At 41.2% G+C, this 22,415-nt stretch overlaps 4 protein-coding genes across 4 annotated transcripts in view; 2 read left to right on the forward strand and 2 right to left on the reverse strand.

Annotated features, from left to right (window-relative positions):
- LOC102771601 (chromosome unknown open reading frame, human C11orf74) overlaps positions 1-3,090 on the reverse strand; it is a 59,905-nt gene extending 56,815 nt beyond the window's left edge. The window contains exon 1 of the mRNA XM_015559005.1: positions 2,945-3,090. The gene's annotated coding sequence lies outside the window, so the exon portion shown is untranslated. The remainder of the gene's footprint in view (positions 1-2,944) is intronic.
- The window catches only part of RAG2 (recombination activating gene 2), a 6,285-nt gene extending 802 nt beyond the window's left edge, over positions 1-5,483 (forward strand). The window contains exon 2 of the mRNA XM_006756099.2: positions 3,407-5,483. Coding sequence (XP_006756162.1) covers positions 3,435-5,018 — 1,584 coding nt within the window. The 5' untranslated portion in view covers positions 3,407-3,434 and the 3' untranslated portion in view covers positions 5,019-5,483. The remainder of the gene's footprint in view (positions 1-3,406) is intronic.
- The window catches only part of LOC107181881 (axonemal dynein light chain domain-containing protein 1-like), a 12,664-nt gene extending 5,224 nt beyond the window's left edge, over positions 1-7,440 (forward strand). The window contains exon 2 of the mRNA XM_015559006.1: positions 7,399-7,440. Within this exon, the coding sequence (XP_015414492.1) occupies positions 7,399-7,440 (42 nt within the window). The remainder of the gene's footprint in view (positions 1-7,398) is intronic.
- A 6,614-nt stretch (positions 7,441-14,054) lies between these two features.
- Positions 14,055-21,968, reverse strand: RAG1 (recombination activating gene 1). The gene is made up of 2 exons (XM_006756100.2): positions 21,872-21,968; positions 14,055-17,491 (listed from the first exon to the last, which is right to left on the reverse strand). The coding sequence occupies exon 2, from the start codon at positions 17,475-17,477 to the stop codon at positions 14,346-14,348; it is 3,132 nt and encodes a 1,043-aa protein (XP_006756163.1). The 5' UTR covers positions 17,478-17,491; positions 21,872-21,968; the 3' UTR covers positions 14,055-14,345.
- Between the last annotated feature and the right edge of the window lie 447 nt (positions 21,969-22,415).

Raw genomic sequence — 22,415 nt, forward strand, 5'->3', positions numbered from 1 at the left:
GTCACTAATATAGGCATATTAAAACCATGGAAAATATACAATAGTCTATTCTAGTAAAAACATATTCAAGTGAATAAAGCAAAATTTCAAAAACTAAATAAATATTGCAAAATAATGTGAAAACACCTTCAATGTTCCTGTTTATTCTTTACATACCTAAGTTATCTGGTCACGGTTCAGTTATGGGTAATCTAACATTAAGTACACCAACAGCTGAACTGTGTTACAGGAGGCGTTAATTCATCTTAACAGAAGTAAACTTGAGTGTTGTACTTTGGTCCCTGAAATGATGAGGGGGGCCAACAGCAGGGCAGCAAAGAGAGAACAGGTCAAAAACCTTTAGGAATCTGAACTAAGCTACAACAAACGGATCTAACATTAAGTACACCAATAGCTGAGCTGTGTTACAAGAGGCGTTAATTCATCTTACAGAAGTAAACTTGAGTGTTGTTTTTAGGTCCCTGAAATGATGAGGTGGGCCAACGGCAGGGCAGCAAAGAGAGAACAGGTCAAAAACCTTTAGGAATCTGAACTAAGCTACAACAAACGGGTAGTATTCCTTATGCCTTGCCCAAGAAAATGTTTCTGTTTCATCTACGTTAATCATGTTTTCACTCGTGAGAAGCCGATATCTCTATGACAACCTTACCCTGAAGCCAATGGGCTGCAATGAAAACAGTTTTTTTAAAAGCTTGCTGCTTAAAACCAAGTGTCCTTGGCGTATGTTCACCCTGGATGGGCTGCTTTATATCCTAGAAACAGCCTTCATCAGTGGAGAAGCTTGCTTTCATCACTTTAGCAACAGTCCGTCTCATTCACCATTCATTTCTCACTTGGTTTAATAACCCACAGGATGATTGATTATTAAAAGATCTTACCTTGAGGACTCTCCCAACTAAAACTAATGGGTAGAAAGGATATTTAGCAATTAATTACATCCGATTACAGAAGTAATTCAAGGCAGAAAGCCCCACCAACATCTCAGACTGACCATAGATCCTAAATAGTCCCAGGAACCTTTGGAGGGAGTATAAAAATAAATTATAGTATCAACATTTACTGAATACTTATTATGTGCGAGGCACTCTGCTATGAGATTTACATACACAGGGATTTACATTACCCCCATTTAATCTTCAAAGCAACCCAATGTAGCCTTAGCCAGTTTTGCTCAGTGGATAGAGCACTGGCCTGTGGACTGAAGGGTCCCGAGTTCAATTCCAGTCAAGGGCACATGCCTACTGGGCTCGATCCCCAGTAGGGGTCGTGCAGGAGGCAGCCAATCAATTATTCTCTCTCATCATTGATGCTTCTATCTCTCTCTCCCTCTCCCTTCCTCTCTGAAATCAATAAAAATATATATTTTTATAAGACCAATATATAGATACTAATATTATCCTCATTTTACAGATATGAAAAGACAGGGGGAAAGTAACTTGTCCAAGATGGTTCTAGAGCAACTAGGTTTAGAGCCCAGACTTGGACTCAGACAATCCAATATAAGTCTGCATATTTAATGAGGGGTTACAGAAAGGGTCACAAGAAAGGTGAAATATTTCCTTTGATCTAAATTGAACCCATCACCAGCATCTCCACTGCATATGCTTATCCAATTTTCATTAGTCTAAAAATAATTACCAGTCTATACCTACAGACCAGATTCCCGAATCCTAAAGCCCTTTTAATCATCTTAGTATTATAAATATGATCAGCCATGACCAGCAGGTAACTGTGTACTAACAACCTTCCTTTTGATAAGTTCAAGTATAATCATAACAACTATCATGTACCGTGTGAAAAGTCCTGCTCTAAGTCCTTTATATGTGTGCATTAATTTATTAATCGAGACTTACCAACCTATGAAGTAGGTAAAATAATTATCCCATTTCACAGATGAGGAAACTGAAGCAGAGAGATGTCAAATTACTTGCCCACATTCACGTACTTAGTGGCAGAGCCATGAGCTGAATTGAATACAGCCAGTCAGCCTTCAGAGTCCTACTGTCAGCCACTGTTTTATGAAGCATATTAACAATTTACTCTTAAAAGTCAAGGAATCTGTGCTATTTTGTTTCCTTTCTCCTTGTAGTGCCTAGGACTTCACTCTGCAAACAGGGAAGGTGCTTCTTCATTAAGGTTCCTGACATCTCTCTAAGGTAGGTGACAATAATAAAAATAGAAATTCATCAAGCTTACTTCACCTAGCAGATACCTTTGGAAAAAATACTGTAATACAAATATTAAATCCTGGATAATTGTGGCACCTCTTGGCTTAATGCCTGCTTCAGGGTCACTAAAGAATTACTTCAAATGTTTTGGGCTGGAAAGAGAGGTCTGAATTAACAGCCACTAACTCTATTTTCAGAAAGGGAGAGGGGGTGGGAAGAAGTGAGAGGGAAGGGGAGAAAGAGAGATAGTGGTTTAGGGGTCTTCTCTGCTTCGCTAAAAGAACCCTAAAACCCAGAGCAAGCACAGTTGAGAAAACAAAGGGCCTTTGGCGTGGCACTCAAAGTCTAATTAATGTATATTTTCATGACTAAGTACAGGAATGGTAAAATCATTATCAGGTCGTTTCTACCCTGCACTCCAGGTATTCTGAGACTCGCCTTTCTGTTCTGCAAAAACAGTCACGGCTTTTCCAACCTCAGTGCCCGCCTGACCTCCCAGCCCCGGCCACCTGAGGATGCCCAGGGGTGCGATTCCTTGCGGAGCGCCACCGCTTCCAGGTAGCCCTCTGCCAGGACACCCCGGCCTGGCGTCCTTCAGGCTCCGGTTTCCAGGCAACCCCACTCTGGCCGGAGCAACTGTTCTTCCTCCTAGGTCGCCAGTTTAAGAGTCCCCGGGCGCAGCACCCGGGACCCGTGGGCAGAGGGCTGGCTTCCGCGGCTCCCGGTGCTGCAGAGTTCCCTGACCCGGATGTTGGGGCTGCGGTAGCGACTCTCACCTCACAATCCCTAGATTTCCGCTCTGGCTCCAAATCTAGTCACCTCGCACTTTTGACGTCGTCCTTCAGAAAAAAAACAAACAAACAAACATCCTAGGAGTCTCCCCTCCGGAGCAACGGACCCTGTCTTAACCATGCAACCCATAGAGAACTGATTCCTGGGAAATGTAGTTCTTTCTGACGTTAAGTGGTGAGTTTTAAGGAAAAAGGACTACAATTCCCAGAAATCTAAGGGAGGATTGTCCAATTCTAAAACGTGTCCCAGCTGCTTGCATTGTATTTAGACAGGAAGGTTCTGTGGCTCTTTGCTTACCTAACTGCCTGGATTGTACTAATTCAGTCCCACTACAAGCTTGTGGAGGAACTTTTGTTTAAAACATGCTTTCTTCGTGTGAGGGGATCTAAACACAGTTATTTATAGAAAGAGTTTTAGTAAGTTCATTCTTTTTGTAATTCTTTCAGATAAAAGAACTATCCACAATCAGAAAATATGTCACTTCAGATGGTTACAGTCAGTAATAACATAGCCTTAATTCAACCGGGCTTCTCACTAATGAATTTTGATGGACAAGTTTTCTTCTTCGGCCAAAAAGGCTGGCCCAAGAGGTCCTGCCCCACTGGAGTTTTTCATTTTGATGTAAAACATAATAATCTCAAATTGAAGCCTGCAGTTTTCTCTAAGGATTCCTGCTACCTTCCGCCTCTTCGCTACCCAGCCATTTGCACATTCAAAGGAGGCTTAGAGTCTGAAAGGCAACAATACATTATCCACGGAGGGAAAACACCAAACAATGAGCTTTCAGATAAGATGTATGTTATGTCTGTTGTGTGCAAGAACAACAAAAAAGTTACTTTTCGCTGCACTGAGAAAGACTTGGTAGGAGATGTTCCTGAAGCCAGATACGGTCACTCCATTGATGTGGTATATAGTCGAGGGAAGAGCATGGGTGTTGTCTTTGGAGGGCGGTCATACATACCTTCTGCCCAGAGAACCACAGAAAAATGGAATACTGTAGCAGACTGCCTGCCCCATGTTTTCTTGGTGGATTTTGAATTTGGGTGCTCTACATCATACATTCTTCCAGAACTTCAGGATGGGCTATCTTTCCATGTCTCCATTGCCAGAAATGATACCATTTATATTTTAGGAGGACATTCACTTGCCAATAACATCCGCCCTGCCAACCTATACAGAATAAGGGTTGATCTCCCTCTGGGTAGCCCAGCTGTGAATTGCACAGTTTTGCCGGGAGGAATCTCTGTCTCCAGTGCAATCCTGACTCAGACAAACAATGATGAATTTGTTATTGTGGGTGGCTATCAGCTTGAAAATCAAAAAAGAATGGTCTGCAACATCATCTCTTTTGAAGACAACAAGATAGAGATTCGAGAGATGGAGACCCCAGATTGGACCCCAGATATTAAGCACAGCAAGATATGGTTTGGAAACAACATGGGCAATGGAACTGTTTTCCTTGGCATACCAGGAGACAATAAACAAGCTGTTTCAGAAACATACTATTTCTACATGTTGAAATGTGCAGAAGACGATGTGAATGAAGATCAGAAAACATTCACCAATAGTCAGACATCAACAGAAGACCCAGGGGACTCCACGCCCTTTGAAGACTCAGAAGAATTTTGTTTCAGTGCAGAAGCAAATAGTTTCAATGGTGATGACGAGTTTGACACCTATAATGAAGATGATGAGGAAGATGAGTCTGTAACTGGCTACTGGATTACATGCTGCTCTACTTGTGATGTCGATATCAACACTTGGGTACCATTTTATTCAACTGAGCTGAACAAGCCTGCCATGATCTATTGCTCTCATGGAGATGGGCACTGGGTCCATGCCCAGTGCATGGATCTGGCGGAACGCACACTCATCCAGCTGTCGGAAGGAAGCAACAAGTATTACTGCAATGAGCATGTGAAGATAGCAAGAGCATTGCAAACCCCAAAACAAGTTCCCCCCTTAAAAAGGCCTCCACTGAAATCCCTCCACAAAAAGGGTTCTGGGAAAATTCTTACTCCTGCCAAGAAATCCTTTCTTAGAAGGTTGTTTGATTAGTTTCACAAAAACCTTCCAGATTCAAGTGCATCGAGTTTTTAAACCAATTATAAAGAATCATAGCAATGATAAAAGTATATTCATCCTTTCCTTTATTGAAAATGTCTGCATTTGCTTTTAGTTAGATGAAATTTGGTACCAGTAAAAAGTACTTATAATACAGTACTAAGTAACTGAAAATATTTTACTCAAAGGTATCTTAAATGAATATTTCTGATCTGAATTTCTTCAAAGAATCTTAAATGCAGAATTAGTAATAATAAGATAGACAGATAGACTCCATTGGCATGAATAAATAGAAAAGGAACAATCATCAAGTTAGTTAAATTTTTATCAAGTATCTGCATGAACTTTCCTTGAAGGATTCCTCATCATATGGTATACAAATGATAAACCAAAGCCAGTCACTTGAACTGATTCTTGGAGAGAATCAGTTCACTGATGCTTAGTACTCTGAAAAAAAAAGAAAATGAGTGTGAGTACACTAAAAAAATTAGGGAGTAGGGGATAAATCTCACAGAGAAGGACAGTATTGTTTATTTTCCCCCAAAATAAAAAGTTTAAAGGATTTCCTATAGTTAACAGGTGGAGGACTTCAAACAAAGGGAAATAATTTGTGTATATGTCTAGTTAATATGAGGAGTTTGCTGCCAGTGAAACTGTAAAATCAGTGAGCTTGTTAAGGTTCAATAAAATACTTTCTAGAATGCAAGTTAAAAGGACTGTTACTTTTGAGGCTTAGAGACATCAATCGATAATTAGATGACCTTTGAAACAAATATCTCCCCCCCCCCCAAAAGTATTTTTCTGGAAAGGAGTTTTACCTTAACCCATCAAATAATTTTCCCTCAGGTTGTTTTTTTTTATTTTATTTTATGACCCTTTAAAAATATACCCCCCCCCCCCCCAAAGTATTTTTCTGGAAAGGAGTTTTACCTTAACCCAAGAGCCTAAGCTATAGACTCTTGTCATCAGTCTTCATTGAGAGTCCACAATGTAAGTTACTATTGCAAATTTTTGAAAAATATGAACCATACAAAAGATAAAACCCTGGAACCCAAGTTCTTTTATCCCTAACAGCTCCATGTCTTAGATGTTAAAATTAACTTGAATAAATTAAATCATGTTAACGTTGTTTCAGTAATGTTGTTTGATGAATATTCCTTTTGAACAATTTGCTGTGCCATTGTTTTGATTTTTTGTTATTTGTACCATCTACATGAAAATAATAAAATATTAAAATGCCTCCTGTTTATATTGATTTATTCCAATTATTAACATTTACAGTTACCCTATGAAGGGCAAAATTATACTATTTAATAGTCTCAGGATCCCGGTAATTTCTTTTCTATCTGTTAGTAGAAACTGACATAAGTTACTAGTAGAGCTAAAATATCCTTCACCAAGTTCAAAAGAGTTATTCCTTCTAGAGGCAGATACAAACTCTTATCTTGATTTGTCTACAGATTAGAAAAAGTAAAATTGTCATTCATTCATTAGTTCTTTGAAGAAGAATCAAAATGTAAAATACATGTACAAAGATATAGTGTTAATAAACATAGTAAAAGAGCCACATACTAAGGTTTTTATTAATATCCATTGTTCAAATATAAGAAAATTTTACTTATCCAAGTTAGTGAAATCTTTTAAAATATTATCTTTAGGGAATATTATTTAAAAGGGCAATGTCATTTTCAGACATGTTCTGAAATTTAAACTCATTTTGTAAGAGAATTACAGAATAGCATTTTTATTAAATTAAATAGTATCTCAAATTATTGTCACACTACACAGACTTCATCATCTCTCCTCAATACTGTTTCAGCATCATCTAATGATTTCTACTCTTACACCTAAACCAGTAAACTATTATTTATTAAGTATACTAAGTGTCTGACTTTAACCAACTATGAATTTCATGAGAACTCAAATGGTGACTTCATTATTTTGGTATTCCCAGTACTTAAGCATTATGCCTGGCCTATTGTAGGCTTCTAAAGGGCAGTTGAACTGAATTGAATTAAATTAAATTGATTGGTGAATTCCATCTATATTCCAGTAAGGACAACCTATTCTTTGTCTAACATAACACTAAGATACACACACACACACACACACACACACACACACACACACACACGAGACAACCTATACATATATATGTGTGTGTATTCTTAATACCAAACCCTGTTTCTGGTACATTAGTTAATGCTCAATAAATTTCCATTGAATTAAGTTCACTGTATATCAACTGAAATGTACTCACTTCTGTAGTTGTTGTCTCACTATCCTTCTGATTCCTTAATAAGTGAAAGATGAGATATGGAAATGCATCCCTTGTTCCAAATATCTTTACCAATCAAACTATCTCATCCCGCAGAGCTTGGAAACAAACAAAAAAAACAAAAATGTACTGCACTAGGGTGAGGTCTTGATTAAATTTATTCTCTTTTGTAGTGAAAAGAGGTCACACAGGTTTAGAATGGATATCATGGTAAATTTAGGTAGAAAAGGCAGCCATTCTAATCCCCAGTGACAAGAATTCCAAATAATTTATATGCTACCAAATTCCACCATAGCATAGAATATTGCTTTTTGACTGGGAATTTAGCATAGATGATGCCAGCTTTTGCCAAACCTACTTCTGTCAGGAAACACCTAACGTAGGGATCTTATTTCTAAAAGAACTAATACCTCATTCTCTCTCCAGATGTCAATCTAGTAGATGTGTATTTATTTAAGTCATAATTTTGTGAGACTAGATAGGAAAACTTACCAATAACATTCCTTTTAAAAAGCTGATTAGCATGTATAGCTTAAGGATAAAGAGCCGAGTAGCCTCTTTGGGGTATCCACCAGTAAGCATTTATAGACAGTCCAAGGTCTACACAAAATATGATGGGACCTGCAAAAGAAATGTAAAAATGGAGCCCGATCTTTGGGGAAGTTACAGTCTCACTGTAGAATGAGGCAAGGGGGCAAGGCAGGAAAGTGATAGAAAATAAATACACTTAAGCAACTGGTGACAAATTTAAAATTGGGTATCCATGCAGGAACACTTTCCCTTTTTTGTAACAGCAAGTCAGTATGTATTTTGAGATGGCATTGTCACCATCAGCAGGGGGGAAAAAATGATTGGGTAAAAGCCAGAAGGAAAAGGAAGTTTCCATGAGAAAGAAGGAAACAAGTCAGGGGAAGGAATGATGACTTCATGAGAGGATGAGTCTGCCAGGGAGGCGCCCACAGAACCTCCCTTCACCTCCTCCCGGTGGGGCACAGTCGTCGGAGGGCATCAGATGTGTGCAGGAGGACATGCAGAACATGTCAAGATGTTTGAAGCTGCCACTCCGTCATTTAAATGTGTAGGCATAACTTTTCTCACTCTTGGACAAATCCCCTCACACTTAACACCTTCCTAATGCATTCTGCTCGTATCCCACTCCTCTCTGGCCGTGGACTGTATCAGTTGTCTGCCTCAAACTCTTCAATGGTTTCCATTTGCATTTGGGGTAGAATTGAAAGTCTTGACCTAGCCCAGCCGGTGTTGTTCAGTGGTTGAGCATGAACCCATGAACCAAGGAGTCCCTGGTTCGGTTTCCAGGCAGGCCTGATCCTCAGCTGGGGGAGGGGGAGGAGGGCGGGAGAAATGCAGGAGGCAGCCAATCAATGTTTCTCTCTCTGTTCCTCTCTAAAAATCAAATTTTAAAAACATTTTTTAAAAAACCATCTGTTGTTGCTTTAAAACAAAAATAAACTAAAGTCATGACCCAATCAACCTGTTCCTGTGCAATGAGGCCTCTGCCTGATTCTCCACACGCACTAGCCCCTCCCTCACCTTCGCTTGATCAGCTCCTACAGGAAGGCCCTTCCTTTTGTTCCAGAACATCCTGCCTCAGCATCTGCTCACAGTCTAAGTGTTCTCCAGTCCATCACCTCTCACCTGTCTCCATCCACTCATTCTACCAGTCTCCTCCTAAAGGTTCCTCCTTCCTAGGCGGTTTATTTGGTTCCCCAGATTAAACCCCGTTGTGCTATATTGTATTTTTATTGCACCTGGCACTTTCCCTTCATGAAGCCAGCTAGAGTGTGTAGTCATGCATTTATTAGGTTTATTGCTGGTGATGTCACCTCCCCCAAAGTCTTTGTGAGCCATAACCATCTGTGTTACTGTAGCTCCAGTGCCAAGCACCCATTGCCTGCTCATAGAAGGCATTCTATAAATACTTGTTTAAAATATAGGCTGCAGTAGTTCAAAAAAGTACCGGGAACAATATAGAATATAGCTGGGTCTTCAAGGGTAAGGAAATACTTCATTATTTTTAATTTATTTCAAAGAGGAAGGGTGGGAGAGATAGAAACATCAATGACGAGAGAATCATTGATCAGCTGCCTCCTGCGTGCCACCTACTGGGGTTCGAGCCTGCAACCTGAGGCATGTGCCCAAATCAGGAATTGAGCCATGACTTCCTGGTTCATGGGTTGACATTCAATCACTGAACCACACTGGCCAGATAAGATACTTCATTTTTAAATTCAAAGGTAACATTCAAATAATTGGCCAAAGAGTACCAACTTTCAGTTATGAGTTTTAGTTCTGAGGAACTAGTGTACAAGGTAGTGATTATAGTTACTGATATTATACACTTAAAATTTGTTAAGACAGATCTTAAATGTTCTCACCATACACACACACACACACACACACACACAAACACACACACACACCACACAATAAGTATGTGAGGTATTGGATGCATTAATTAACTTGGTATTTTACAATGCATATGTATATCAACTCATCATGTTGCACCTTTAAATACGTATATAATTTTGTTTGCCCATTATACCCCCAAAAAAGTTGGGGGGGGAGAATGAAACAAGGCAAGGAAATACTAGTAAAAAAGTAAAGTAAAGCGAAGAAGATGCTAGCCTGGTGCTGGATCCATGAGGCTCCTGTTGTGCTGGAGTTAACCTGCCACTTGCTGGATTGTGGGTTTCTGGAGGATGAGGCAGAGCTGCTGGAATAGGGAAGGGTAGTGGGGGCCTTGGCGCACAAGCTATTTACCAACAAATACAAGCATACTTTGGTGTTTTAAAGCTGTATGGTCACAGAGGCAGCCCGGCTGACTCTCAGTTCTGAGTAGAAGGGAACTAGGATGTCTCCTGTAGATGACAGAGAGATGACTGAGCGGTGCTAAGGGGAGGAGGACGCAAGCAGAGGGGAAATTGTGTAGAGGTGACTTGGCCATTTTCTATCTGAAATAAGCTTCCATGACCTTGAGTGTAGCATGGAGAGAAGATTAGTACCAACTCCAAAAGGATCCAGTGAGAACTCCATATGCAGAGTGCTTGCCACACTGTTTGCTAAGTGGTAGCCATTGCTGCTGTCGTTATTGTTATCACTAGGAAAAGCACTGGATGAAAGAACCTGGGTTTCAGCTCAGTTCTGCCAATGTCTGCATAGCCCTGGACAAGTCATCCTCTCCGACCAAAATGTTGAGTTTATGAATATGTGAATTTTCTAGGGAACAGATCCATATTTTTATCAGATTCTGAAAGGAGTTAAAACCCACTGATTTGCAAACCTGACAATTTTCAAAGGCTAACTATTCACCTCAAGTAACCAAGACCAAATTGTCTCATTCTGCATTAGGATAAATGATACTCATCATCACAATTCTGTTGCCCTTTATTCTACAGATCAACAAATTTATTTTGTGTTTCCCTCAAGAAAAATAGGTGTTACTTCATTTTTCAAATGTTGGACTCAATATTACTATTTGAAAATAAATCACAATACTCATTACTTCCAAATTTTAAACTTTTATTTCAAATACTTAAACATAACATTGTTAATAGTAACCATAATATTAATGAGGAGTAGAAATATTAAAATATAAAAATAAGTATCGAAACACATGCTTCATTGAATTTGAAAACATATGACATGGAAATATAGGTCTCCCCACATCAAATAAATCCATTTCATCCTGCTACCTGAACTTTCCCTCAAACAAAGTTCATGAAACAAACTGTGATTATTTGTAAGAAAATAAAGTGAACTACAATGCCACAAAAAGAAAAGATCTCACCAAAAATGATCTGAGGTAAATTACTGTAGTTAAAGAAAAAAAAAATAGGGACAAATAGCCACTCATTTAAAATCTCTCAGCTTTGAAAGGATAGACCCTCTCTCATACAATAACTGAAGATACGTGCAAATATGCAATCAAAAACCATTGCATCCGAGGGGTGATTTGTTCCTCCAAACCACCACTGGTGCTTACAGATCCTAGCTCCCAGCTGTGTGGAATCTGAATTCTGTTTGATGTAATGCAAGACTCACACGCTCACCCAAAATCTTTATCTTCATCTATATTTTGTGAAAACAAATTGAGGCAAAACTAAATTCCAGTTCACATGGAAGGAAAAGACATCTTTTCCTCCTGCTCTTGCTTCTCGGAGCGCGTTTATTCATCCCAAAGTGCTTTTTGACTTCACACAGACCATTCATCCATTTTCATCAGCCATTATCGCTGGTCCCTGCAGTGCCCCTCGGTGGGCTGGAAGGAAAACTTGTAGAATCGGTTTCGCGGGAGGAAAAGGCATTGCACTTGCGAAGCTCCCACCTATACTTCAAAGAAATGCTCCATTCCCTGTGCTGCGTGTCCCTGGAGTCTGTGATTGCATTTACAATGCGCATTGTCACAAGTCAAAGTGGAGCATGAAACCAGGGCCTGCGATATTGTGGCCTCAACAACGAGGGCAAAGACAACCACAGGCAGCATTTCCACATATTGAAATTCCCGTGGCCAGATGTTCCTGGGGTTTATCGAAATGTGATGTGATTGAGGGATCAGAGGGATGGTTGTGCTGGAAATCATGCTGTTAGTCACATGCACTCAAAATTGTTCCTACAAGGCTAGAAAAAGGGAATTTAATGCTGGAAAGTATTTATAGTGCCACCAATTGAGTAACAGTGGAAATGGGGGGAAATCCACAAACCAGAGCCAGCATGCTTTGGGGAGTAGGCTAATGGCATGAATTCCTCTGTGTATTAGCACAGAGACATGCTGTAAGCATTCAACAGGATGAAAAAAAAATGGGTGGCTTAGAAGTCCATTCATTTATAAAATGCAAAACTTTCATTTTTCAAGAAAAAAAGAAAACTGACATATGTATATGGTTTTGATGACTAAATTACAAATGTCGTGATTTACATATATTCTATACATAAAAAGTAATAAAAAAAACTGCTATATTTATTAAATGACAAAATACTGGGCTCAATCCCCATTAAAAACACCAAATGCATATCACTTAGGAAAATGTCACTGATGCATGTTTGACAACTAAATTACAAAGCTCCTTGATATATATTTTGTATGAAGCGTGACACAGACAATAAAATCAAAAGAAGGAAAAACTAATTAACACTAACATATCACTTTGACTCCCTACACATAAAATCCCATGCCTGCTCTAAATTGCCAGCAATTGGCAAGTCCCAAATTCCTAAGGGATGCAGACAATAGTTTCCAAATAACTGAAACCACCAGAAGTCTGGAGGCTCTTGGGAGCTTTAGCATCACTTTCTAGCAAAAGTCCTAAAGCACACCAATAGCTTAAAACCCACCCATCCCTGCCTCCAAGAAACATAATCCCAGAATTATGAACTGTAGGGATTAATGGTGGGTCCTAAGCAAGTCCGATCCTGCCTTATTAAAAAAAAAAACAACTCAGTGAATTGTTGTGGTAGAAAGAACATGGCATTTGGAGACAAAAGGCCTGAGTTCAAATTCCAGGTCAGGTATCTATTACCCTTATGACTTTGGGCAAATCATTTAACCCTCCATCAAATAGGGATAATAGCAATGTCTATGTCTACCCCACAGAAACATCAGGCAAAATAAATGTAAAAGTATTCCAAAAGTGCCATAAAATAAAAACACTCTCCAAATGTTAACTCTTCCACTGTACTGTGAGCAGGCTGTACCTAAACTTAGCAAGTGGGAGAAGTCCAAAGGTATCCAGCTACAAAAATCTCAGTAGCTGGATAGAAAGAGTAACTAACACATGCCCTAGCTGGTTTTGCTCAGTGGATAGAGTGTCAGCCTGGAGACACATGCCCAAGTTGCAGGTTTGATCCCAGTAGGGAGCGTGCAGGAGGCAGCCAGTCAATGATTCTCTCTCATTATTGATGTTTCTATCTCTCTCTCCCTCTCCCTTCCTCTCTGAAATCAATAAAAATATTTTTTAAAAACATACAGAAGTTCACTAAAATTAATTTTTTTTATAAAAAAGAAAGAGTAATATATTGCAGAGAGAAAACAGAAGTTCACTAAAATTAACTTTTTTTAAAAAAAAAAAAAAAAGAAAGAGTAATATATTGCAGAGAGAAAGATCCCGGGAAACCTGGATTTCATAAAATTGATCCAGGTATCATATATAGAAAATATGGTGGGTATGTACACCAAGTTATTAAATCTGTTTTTACACAGTGAGCAAACCCAGGTTTTAGAAGCCTCTGTGGCTCTGAAATTATAGAACAAAACATTTGGAGATTAAATTAATCAAAATTAAAAAGTAAAAATAAAAATCACAACTGGTTCCTGATAGCTAAGTAGGCATATATTACCAAAAGATTCAATAACTAACTGTAGCTAACAGCTGTATTCTTTAAAGTTCATTATTTAAAAATGCTTGGCAGTAGATGACGTCCTAACCTTTTAAGGTTCCAATAGAGACATCATTTAAACCTAGGAAAAGTTTAATTTTCCAAACATTTTTCTGGATATAAGGTATTTCTGTATGTCCCAAATGAGAAAACACATTAAATATCCTTTGTAAGGGTCATTGTTCCATACAAATGTAAGATATTGTTGTTGTTATTATTATTATTAGAGAAATCTGAAAAGCTCTTTCATATCCTGTAAAATAAGCCAGGATATGTGAACATTACAAAATAAAGAATTCTACAAAATTGATATAGAAAACACTTGTATCTCAATACAAACGATAATAAATGACACACACACACACATATCTTGTTAATCTCTGGTCCCCTGCAGTTACTTCTGTTCTGAGTTATTGAGCTTTTCAAATAACTGATTTCTCCTGTTGCTTCTCTGAACTCCCTAAACAGCACAAGCAATCGGCTCATCAGCTACCATTCCTGACATGGTTTTAGCCCCGGTGGCCTCTCCAACCTACCACCTCTCGAATGGTGAAGCCCCGCACACGAGACCGAAGGGTGCTAGGAGAAGACCTCAGCGCAACCCAAAGGAAAACTCATTTGCAAAACCAACTCATACACGGCTGCCCTGCTTAAAATTCCATTGAATCTTGAGTTTCCAGAGAGTCCTCTAGGCCTAATGGGTCCTCTAAACTTGCCTGCGAGTTTATGGTAAACCCGGAATTTTTTAAGGCATTATGAGCATTCATAAACTTCTGGAGGTATTTGGAGGTATACAGCCAGTGATGTTTCAAGACATCTTCCATTTCGTAGCACTTCGACTGCCTGGCATTCATTTTCCGGAAGCGCCTGAACAGTTTATTGCCAGACTCATTGCCCTCACTTGCCCAGGCCCCGATGGAGCCATCCCTCTCAATAATTTCAGGGACATGTGCCAGGGTTTTGTGAAAATAATTGGTGATCTTGCCCTCGTATCTATACTTGAACTTGGTCGAGAGGAGCTCAGCAAAACGCTGGGAATTGAAACTATACTGGCAGAGGGATTCTGGGCACTCTTTAGCCGGGCATGACGATCGCCACACGGGTTTCATCTTCAGATAAAGGTCCATCAGCTCCCTCAGAGCTTCGTGTCTCTCCTCGGAGGGGATTAACTCACAAACGGCCTCAACAGTCTCTTTGGTCATGAGCTTCCTGGCAAAGTTGCCATTCATCCTCATGATGGGTTTGAGGTTCATCTTCTTCCGGAGATGCTTGTCCAGCGTGGCCTGCCACCTTTTCCTCTCCTCCTTGGAGGCGTTGGGATTCCTATACACCTCCCCGATCTCTAGCTGGAAGATCTTGTAGAACTCGGCCGCATTGCCAATGTCACAGTGGAGGGCATCTATGGAAGGGACTGTCTCGATGAAGGGCTTGGCCGAGACCCCTTTCACCCGATCCCGGAGTTCTTCCACAGACTCGTGGTAGGGGTTGGATCGCCAGACCTCATAGCGCTCCAGGTTTTCGGCATGGCTTCTGGTTATGGAGTGGAAGACAAGGTTTTGAGAAGCCTCCAGGCGGGTGGCATCACAAAGGGTGCAGATGTAGACGGAGCCAGAAGCCTCCAGGCCTTCCACTTCGCGGACAAGTTTCTCATCATATCCGGTGCCCCTGAAGATGAACTTGAAAGTCCGGAGGATGCCTCCCATCTCCAGCATTAATTCGCTGCTCTTCATGGCCTCCCTCTCGGCGATGAGAGGGCTCAGGATGGCCGTCAGGGTCTCGTGGTCGGACTCATCTGCCAGCATAAGGCACAAGGGCTTGCAACACAGTTCAGAGTTAGGCTTGGCTTCCTCAAACACCTTCACATCCTGTGAGCCATGGGCCACGGTAATCTTCATGACTGTGAAGGAGAACCGAACTGCCTTTTCGGGGACCACTGGCCCACTCCCATGCTTCTCGCTCACATCTCCCATTCCATCACAAGACTCCTTCACCACCACGGTGAAGGGGCCATTCAGGTAGTCATCGAGGTCTTGGGCTTTCATGCCTTCCAAGATGTCTTCTTCCATGTCCATCAGAGCAGACACCAACGCTGAATCATAGCGAAACCGCTTTGCAATGGTGTCCACGGGGTAATCATCCACAGAGGAGGACAGTCCAGACAGCCCATCAATAATGCCCACGTCGGTGCTGGAAGACACGTTCTTCAGAGGCGGCTGCCACTCAAAGGGGTGGTAGCCCGGCAGAAGGACCTTCTCGGCGCTGCGAAGGGCGTGCAAAGGCTGAAAAATCTGCCTCCCCGTGATGGCTTTCACTGTCCTGTACATCTTGTGGTACTGGCTACAGCTGAGGAAGGTGTTGATGCGGATGGCCAAGCAAACAGCTGGCTGCAGGCCAGAGCCACGTCCCTGCATGATGGCCTCCAGCTCATCGGCTTGTCTGTGCTCATTTCTCGCCCTCAGCGCCAGCAGGAACAAGGTCAGGCACACGGACTTGACATCTCCGCCTTCTTCTTTGTCAGCAAAGGCCTTGACCTGGAGCTTGAGCTCCCTGAGACGGTGCTTCTGAGCCCTCCGGGTCAGGGACAGGAGATGCTGGCGGGGCCGGCCTCCTTTATTAATATGCACAAAAGTCTCTTTGCAGTCCTTGTGGCTTGCTACATGGTGATTATATTTTTCCAAGCTGACCTCCTCATTGCACTCTTGCGCGGGACATTTCACCATCAGGGAATTCAAGATGCTCAGAAAGGACTTCACTGGACTCTCCAGGTCAGTTGGGAAGCAGGGATATCTGCAAGAGGGACAATAGCTGCCCATGACTTTGAGGCATCTGAGAATGCAGATCCTGCAAAATACGTGCTTGCAGTTGGTCTCCACGGGGTCGGCCAGAATGTGTTCACAAATCTGGCAGGAGATAGATTTCACAAAGTGGGCCGGGAAGTCCACTGCAAGGAGCTTGGTGCTAAGATGGATCTTACTGCAGTTGGCGATCTGCTTCATCACTTCCTTGCTACTGGTCCTTGCCTGGGCTCTCTTCTTGCGCTGGCGTGCTTGTCTTGCTTGGTCAAGCACGGTTTTGAGTTTTTTGCTGAGCTGCGCGTTTGGCTCAAGACCCTTCCTCTTGAGTCCCCGACGGGGAGTGTGGCAGATGTCACAGGATGGTGTGTGGGGGTGCCACTCCATGGTTGCATTCCTCGGGAAGTAGACCTCACATGGGGCGCTGCTGAACTTCCTGTGCATGACGCTCCAGCAGTTATGGCAGAACTCAGTGGGGTGGATGGAGTCAACATCTGCCTTCACATCGATCCGGAAAACCTTGGCAATGAGGTCTGGCCAGGAAGTGGCTCTCTTTTCCTTCTTTCGTAAAAGGACTTGGGTTTTACCATCCACGGGCCCGTGGACTGGATATCTCCTACTATGTTCACCACTCTTAAAAGAATTCCCACAGATGCGGCAGAGATGCCGAAGGTTGGCCTGGTGGATGGCTTTGTCTCTTGCCTTCCCATCGTCGCGGAATTTCCTCAAAAACTTAGGGTGAGGCTTCAATGCTGGCTGCGTCAAGGCCGGCTTCTCACCACCAGCCTTGTCCAGGGCTGCAGGAGACTGCTCTAGAGGGAGTTTCCCCTCAGAGGACTCCTTCTTTTCCGTGTGAGCTTCTTCGGGTGCCTTTTCTAAGGATCTCACCCTGAACAGCTTAAATTTCCACTCAGAAAATTTAATATGTGGGTGCTGGATTTCATCTGGGGCCGAACTGAGTCCCAGAGTGGGTGGCAAAGAGACAGCCATGCTGGCTGAGGTGCCTGGGAACAATGAAAACAAGTCATATTAGGAAAAAGATGTCCAGATCCCATGGAGGTATCTCGGCAGGCATACAAATTAATACATTCAAATATTCACTCATTAATTCGTCCAAAAAGTGACTTATTAAACCTCCTACTTTAATATCCTACTTTAGATGCTGATCATACAGCAGAGCACAGAGTCCTCCCCTGTTCTGACACTGCTTCTGGTCTCCATACCGTGTACCGAAATGCACACACCACCCATGGTTCATCATATATACACATGTACCATCTTATTTGCTTCCCACCCAAATCATAGGTTCCTTGAGGACAGAACCTTTGAATGATTCATCTCTGTCTCCCCAAGTTTCCTAGTACACCTTAGTGCTCAATAGTTACTTGCTCAATACATGCAAGGAAAAACTGGCTACTAAAACCAGAGAAAAGTCGTATTTTTCAGGTTGCATTAGCCTCATTGCACTCGCTGGACAATATATTTCCAGCTTTTTAAAGCAGACTCCCAGAGGTTGGTAGTTTATTTCTTCCAAATGGGTCATAAAGGGATGATAAAGCTACTAACCCAAAGAAAGTAATTACTCACTACTTGAAGGATGAAGTGAATTTTGAGGTTTATGAATGCAAACTAATAAGAAGAATCATGGATAGTAATTTTGCTTACAGTTTTAATTAGTGGACACTGCTGCAAATTATAGGGCTGTGTCTATATTCGAACCAAAACCTACATTATTCTCCAAACCTGCAATAAACCGCAGTGGGCACATACCAAGATTCCACAGGACTTTTAAGATGAAAAATTCAAGTCGTTCCAGATATAACCATAAGCAACTTTGAGGTGTTTATTGGGCTGCCATCCTGAAAGTCATTACCAGGCAATGGTCATTAGCTCTATATCTTGTAGCAAGAGGTAGGAGTAATATTTATCTTCTGGCAATAACAAAAACAAAAGACATTGGCCATTTCATAGGCCAGGAAAGCCTACAAATCTGGGTTGTGGTGCAGACATCAATAGTGCTGTAGGAAAAAAGTCTGAAAAATGCCATTTGGATCCTTTCTAGACCCAATCAGCCCAATACTTGCAAAATTCTTTAGTGCCGCTAATTGGAAAAACAGCAATCATATTTTCAAACCACCATCTTTCTCTCCCAGATTTGCCTGGGTGAATACTTTTGACCCATCAATTATATCAGGCAATACTTCTCCCACTCAATTAATTAACTAACCAAAGTGATGTGGTCATGGAAGCTACTCCTCAGGTGAACACACGGGTGGTACGGGAGAGGGGAGCACAAGGGTTAATCCTGACTGCAGCCAACAAAGTTTCTTTTTAGGTCATCCTTTAAACTATGGAAGTTCATCTCATCTTGCAAGCATTATGCGTCAGAGATTGATTTTTTCATAAAAGCTAAATGCCAATTTCCAAGACTTGGTTAAAGGGAAAATACTGTTAAACTGTTCCATATGCAGAATTGTGTGAGAATTAAACAAATTTCAAACTATTTCCAAGTCTCACTAACCTCAAAAATATTTCAGCAGCAACCCAACAAATACCTCAAATTGGTTTATGCTTCATTGATGTTCCTAAATTCTATCCTGAGTCAGGTCACCCTGTCCTGTTGGTTTGACCACATTCCCATGTGTCTTTTCATTCCTTTAGCCTTTCCTTTCCAAGTCTTTGTTGAATGCACTCGTTGTCTGGAATTCCAAGATAATAATGACCCTCTCTGGAGCTAATCACAGTTGAGTTAGTCAAGCACCAGGCATGTTGGAAGGGTCTCTGTATCTATATCTTCCCTCCCTCCCTGCTGCTCTGCTGACTCCCACTGGCCTGTAATGATATACCAGAGTCTACCAAAATACGTTTACCTAAATACCACCATAGAAAGAGTGCCATCAACAAGAAGTTATCAGTGCTTGAGGTCCAAAGCAAATGTATTTATTAGATTGTTTTTCAACGCAACTTCTAAAAGTTTATTCAAACTAGAAGCAAGAAGGTGGGGGGCGGGGAGCTGTTATTCTTGTTTTTAGGAAATATTCACCAAAATGCTAATAGTAGTGGTCTGTGGAAGCTATAGATATTCTGGGGTTTGTTTGTTTTTTATCCTCACCTATGATTTTTTACTTTTCCTAAAATTACCATGTATTACTTTTAAAAGAAGATAGAACTTTTAAGAGCTAATGAGATATTTTTATCTATATAATTAGCAAAGATTAAAAATATTGATATTACTCAGCTTTAATTAAGGCATGGGGAAATGAAAACATCTTCAGACATTTTAGGGAGGCATGTACATTGGTGCAATATCTCCAGCGGAAAACTTAGCAATGCCTATAAAAAGCTTAAATACGTATTGTCTTTGGTGCAATATATCTGCTTTTAGAAAGTTATGCTATAGAAACATTCCCACATGTTATTCTTGTGGGAATAAACATTCCATAGGTTATTCCCACATACGTGGAGATAGAAAGAAAGATTTGTTTTTAAAAGTTGTTACTTTAAAAATAGGAAACAGTACAAATAATCACCAATAGATCATTATTAAACTATGGTCCAGTATAGAATGGAATACAAGACAGAAATTTAACATTTCTATATGTATTGATGTATATGTGCAATTTTGATATGCATCAACATTACAGCAAGATGCCCACATGACAAAGCAGAGAACAGAGCAACAATAGCATATAGCAATAGCATATAGCTCCTTTATGCAAATTTGTTCATGTTTGAGTGTACCTGAAAATACAGAGATTCTGAAGGACATGCACTAAAGTCTTAACCTTGTCCACTCCTTAGAAAATAGAATTGGTGCTGGTAAGAAGGTCTCTCTTCATTTTCTATTTTATTCATTCTTATATGATTTGAATTTTTAACAAAAAACATTATTTTTAAAATTTTTGTCATCAATTCAATTTAGGGGAAAATGTTTTAAAGACTAGATTTACATGTATATCCATAGTCACTTTTTCATATTTCTTTCTAAATTTGCCCGCAGGGAAGTTTCAGACCTGGCTAAATCTCAAATCTGACCACCATCCTTAGTTTATCTTTCTTTTCTGGGAAGCATGTAGAGAGGGGACTAAAATATAAACCGGTAGACAGCGTGAAGTTAGAAAAGAGTTCTCTTGTCGTCATATTGTTTTCATGCTTGGGAATCTTGCAAATGCTTGATCTCCTCGCTTCTAACAAAACGTCTCTGCAGTAGACCAGCCTCAGATTCTAAAAAGGCACAGAGACATCTGCACACACCAGTCTGGTGTGGCTTGGACGGGGCAGAGCTGTCACTGGTGGTGACCACTATCATTACTTCCTTCAGGAGAGTAATGGAAACCCTACACACACGTACATCCTAGGACTTGGTCCTCAGTTTCCCCTCTTAACATATTCAACTTGGTCTACACACAATTTCTAAGTGACTAATGTATGACCCCTCATTGCGGCATCTATTCCACTCATTCATGCATTCACTCCACACATACTATTGTCTACAACTTGCCCGGCACCATCAGCCAAAAGTTGGCAGCATCTAAAGCCTTTTTCTAAGTCTCAGGCAGCAACAAATTAACCCCAAGTTTCCTCCAGGCAACGTATTGCTTGAACCACTTCAGAAAGAGAAGTGTATTGTTACAAGCCCTGGTCAGGAATCCTGGCTCAAGGCCATAACGTCAAAGCAGGGTTTCTACAGTGGTCTCAAAATTATTAGGTATCACAATCCTTAGGGAGCTTGTGTTTAAAAACAATACACACACACACACACACACACACACACACACACACACACACGCAGATCATCAGCTCCCAGAGAGTCTGATTCCATTTATAAGGGATGGAGTCCAGAAACTGTATTGTTTAACACACATCCTAGTGATCCTGCTGAGAGTGGCCCACAGGTCACCCTTTGAAAAATACTGGTCTCCTCCTTAGTCCAATCTGATTCAAACACATCCCAGCAATACTTGGCAATAGCTGGGAAAGTACACATGTACTCCCACCCTGCAATTTGTTTGCTCCTGATCATCTTTCCTGCCTGGACTAGCACAGTATTTTTCCCCCCAGAGACTCACACCTTTCCTTCTGCTGCTTTGTTGACTCATTCATTCAAGAAGCACACCTTCAACCCTTCCTCTGCCTGCAACATTCATTTATAGTCACTCAGGTAGTCTGCATCTTCTCTATGAATCTACTGTGCCTTCCTAAACTTGGTATCTTGTTCTTTTCTATTGTCATACACTGGAGAGCCAAATCCAATTGATGTCAGCATCCCTCTCTCCCTCCCTTCATCCCCTGCAAGGCAAAAAAAAAAGCCCAAGTATTTCTGATTAGAAACATAAAAATGTAAATAAATATGTAACTCAAGGCAGGAAAAGTCTGAGTGTTACCTTGCTCAGCAGGCTGCCTGGGCAAAGTGTTGGGATGTCTGTAGTTCGGTTGATATTATTGGATACCAACAAGAAAGCCAAGTGTGTTCTCCTCTCCCTCCTGGCTCTCTTGTCCCTCAGAACAGACTGCTGCGCTATTTATCAGCTTCCACTGCCCTTCCCAGCCTCCCCCACCACGGAGGGCTAACCACAATAATGGCAGCCAATCACAGCCCAGGAGCCCCCAGCTCCAGCTGGCACCTGGCTCTTCAGGAAGTTTTGTTGGGGGACTGAGTGTAGAACCCTGCATTGGTGGCGGGGGGGGGGGCATGCAGGAGGGGGGGTGCTGCCAGTTCACTCCCCTGTTTGGCTGGAGATGATCTTGTCAATATAAGCTCTGGCTTCTGTCAAGATTCTATAGCTCTGTGCCTCTGTTTCCACATCTGCAAGATGGAAATACTAAGAGTATATACTTCAAAGAGTCAGTGAGGTTATATAGGGAGAGTTAATAGTGAAGTGCTTAGAACAGTCTCTGACCTTGGTAGATATCCATCAAATAGTAACT

This window comes from Myotis davidii, unplaced genomic scaffold, assembly GCF_000327345.1.
Source record: "Myotis davidii unplaced genomic scaffold, ASM32734v1 scaffold94, whole genome shotgun sequence".
In the NCBI taxonomy this organism is placed as follows: Eukaryota; Metazoa; Chordata; class Mammalia; order Chiroptera; family Vespertilionidae; genus Myotis; species Myotis davidii.

Excerpts from the sequence above, each read along its gene's own strand:
- RAG1 (XM_006756100.2), bottom strand. The coding sequence starts at position 17,477 with ATGGCTGTCTCTTTGCCACCCACTCTGGGACTCAGTTCGGCCCCAGAT.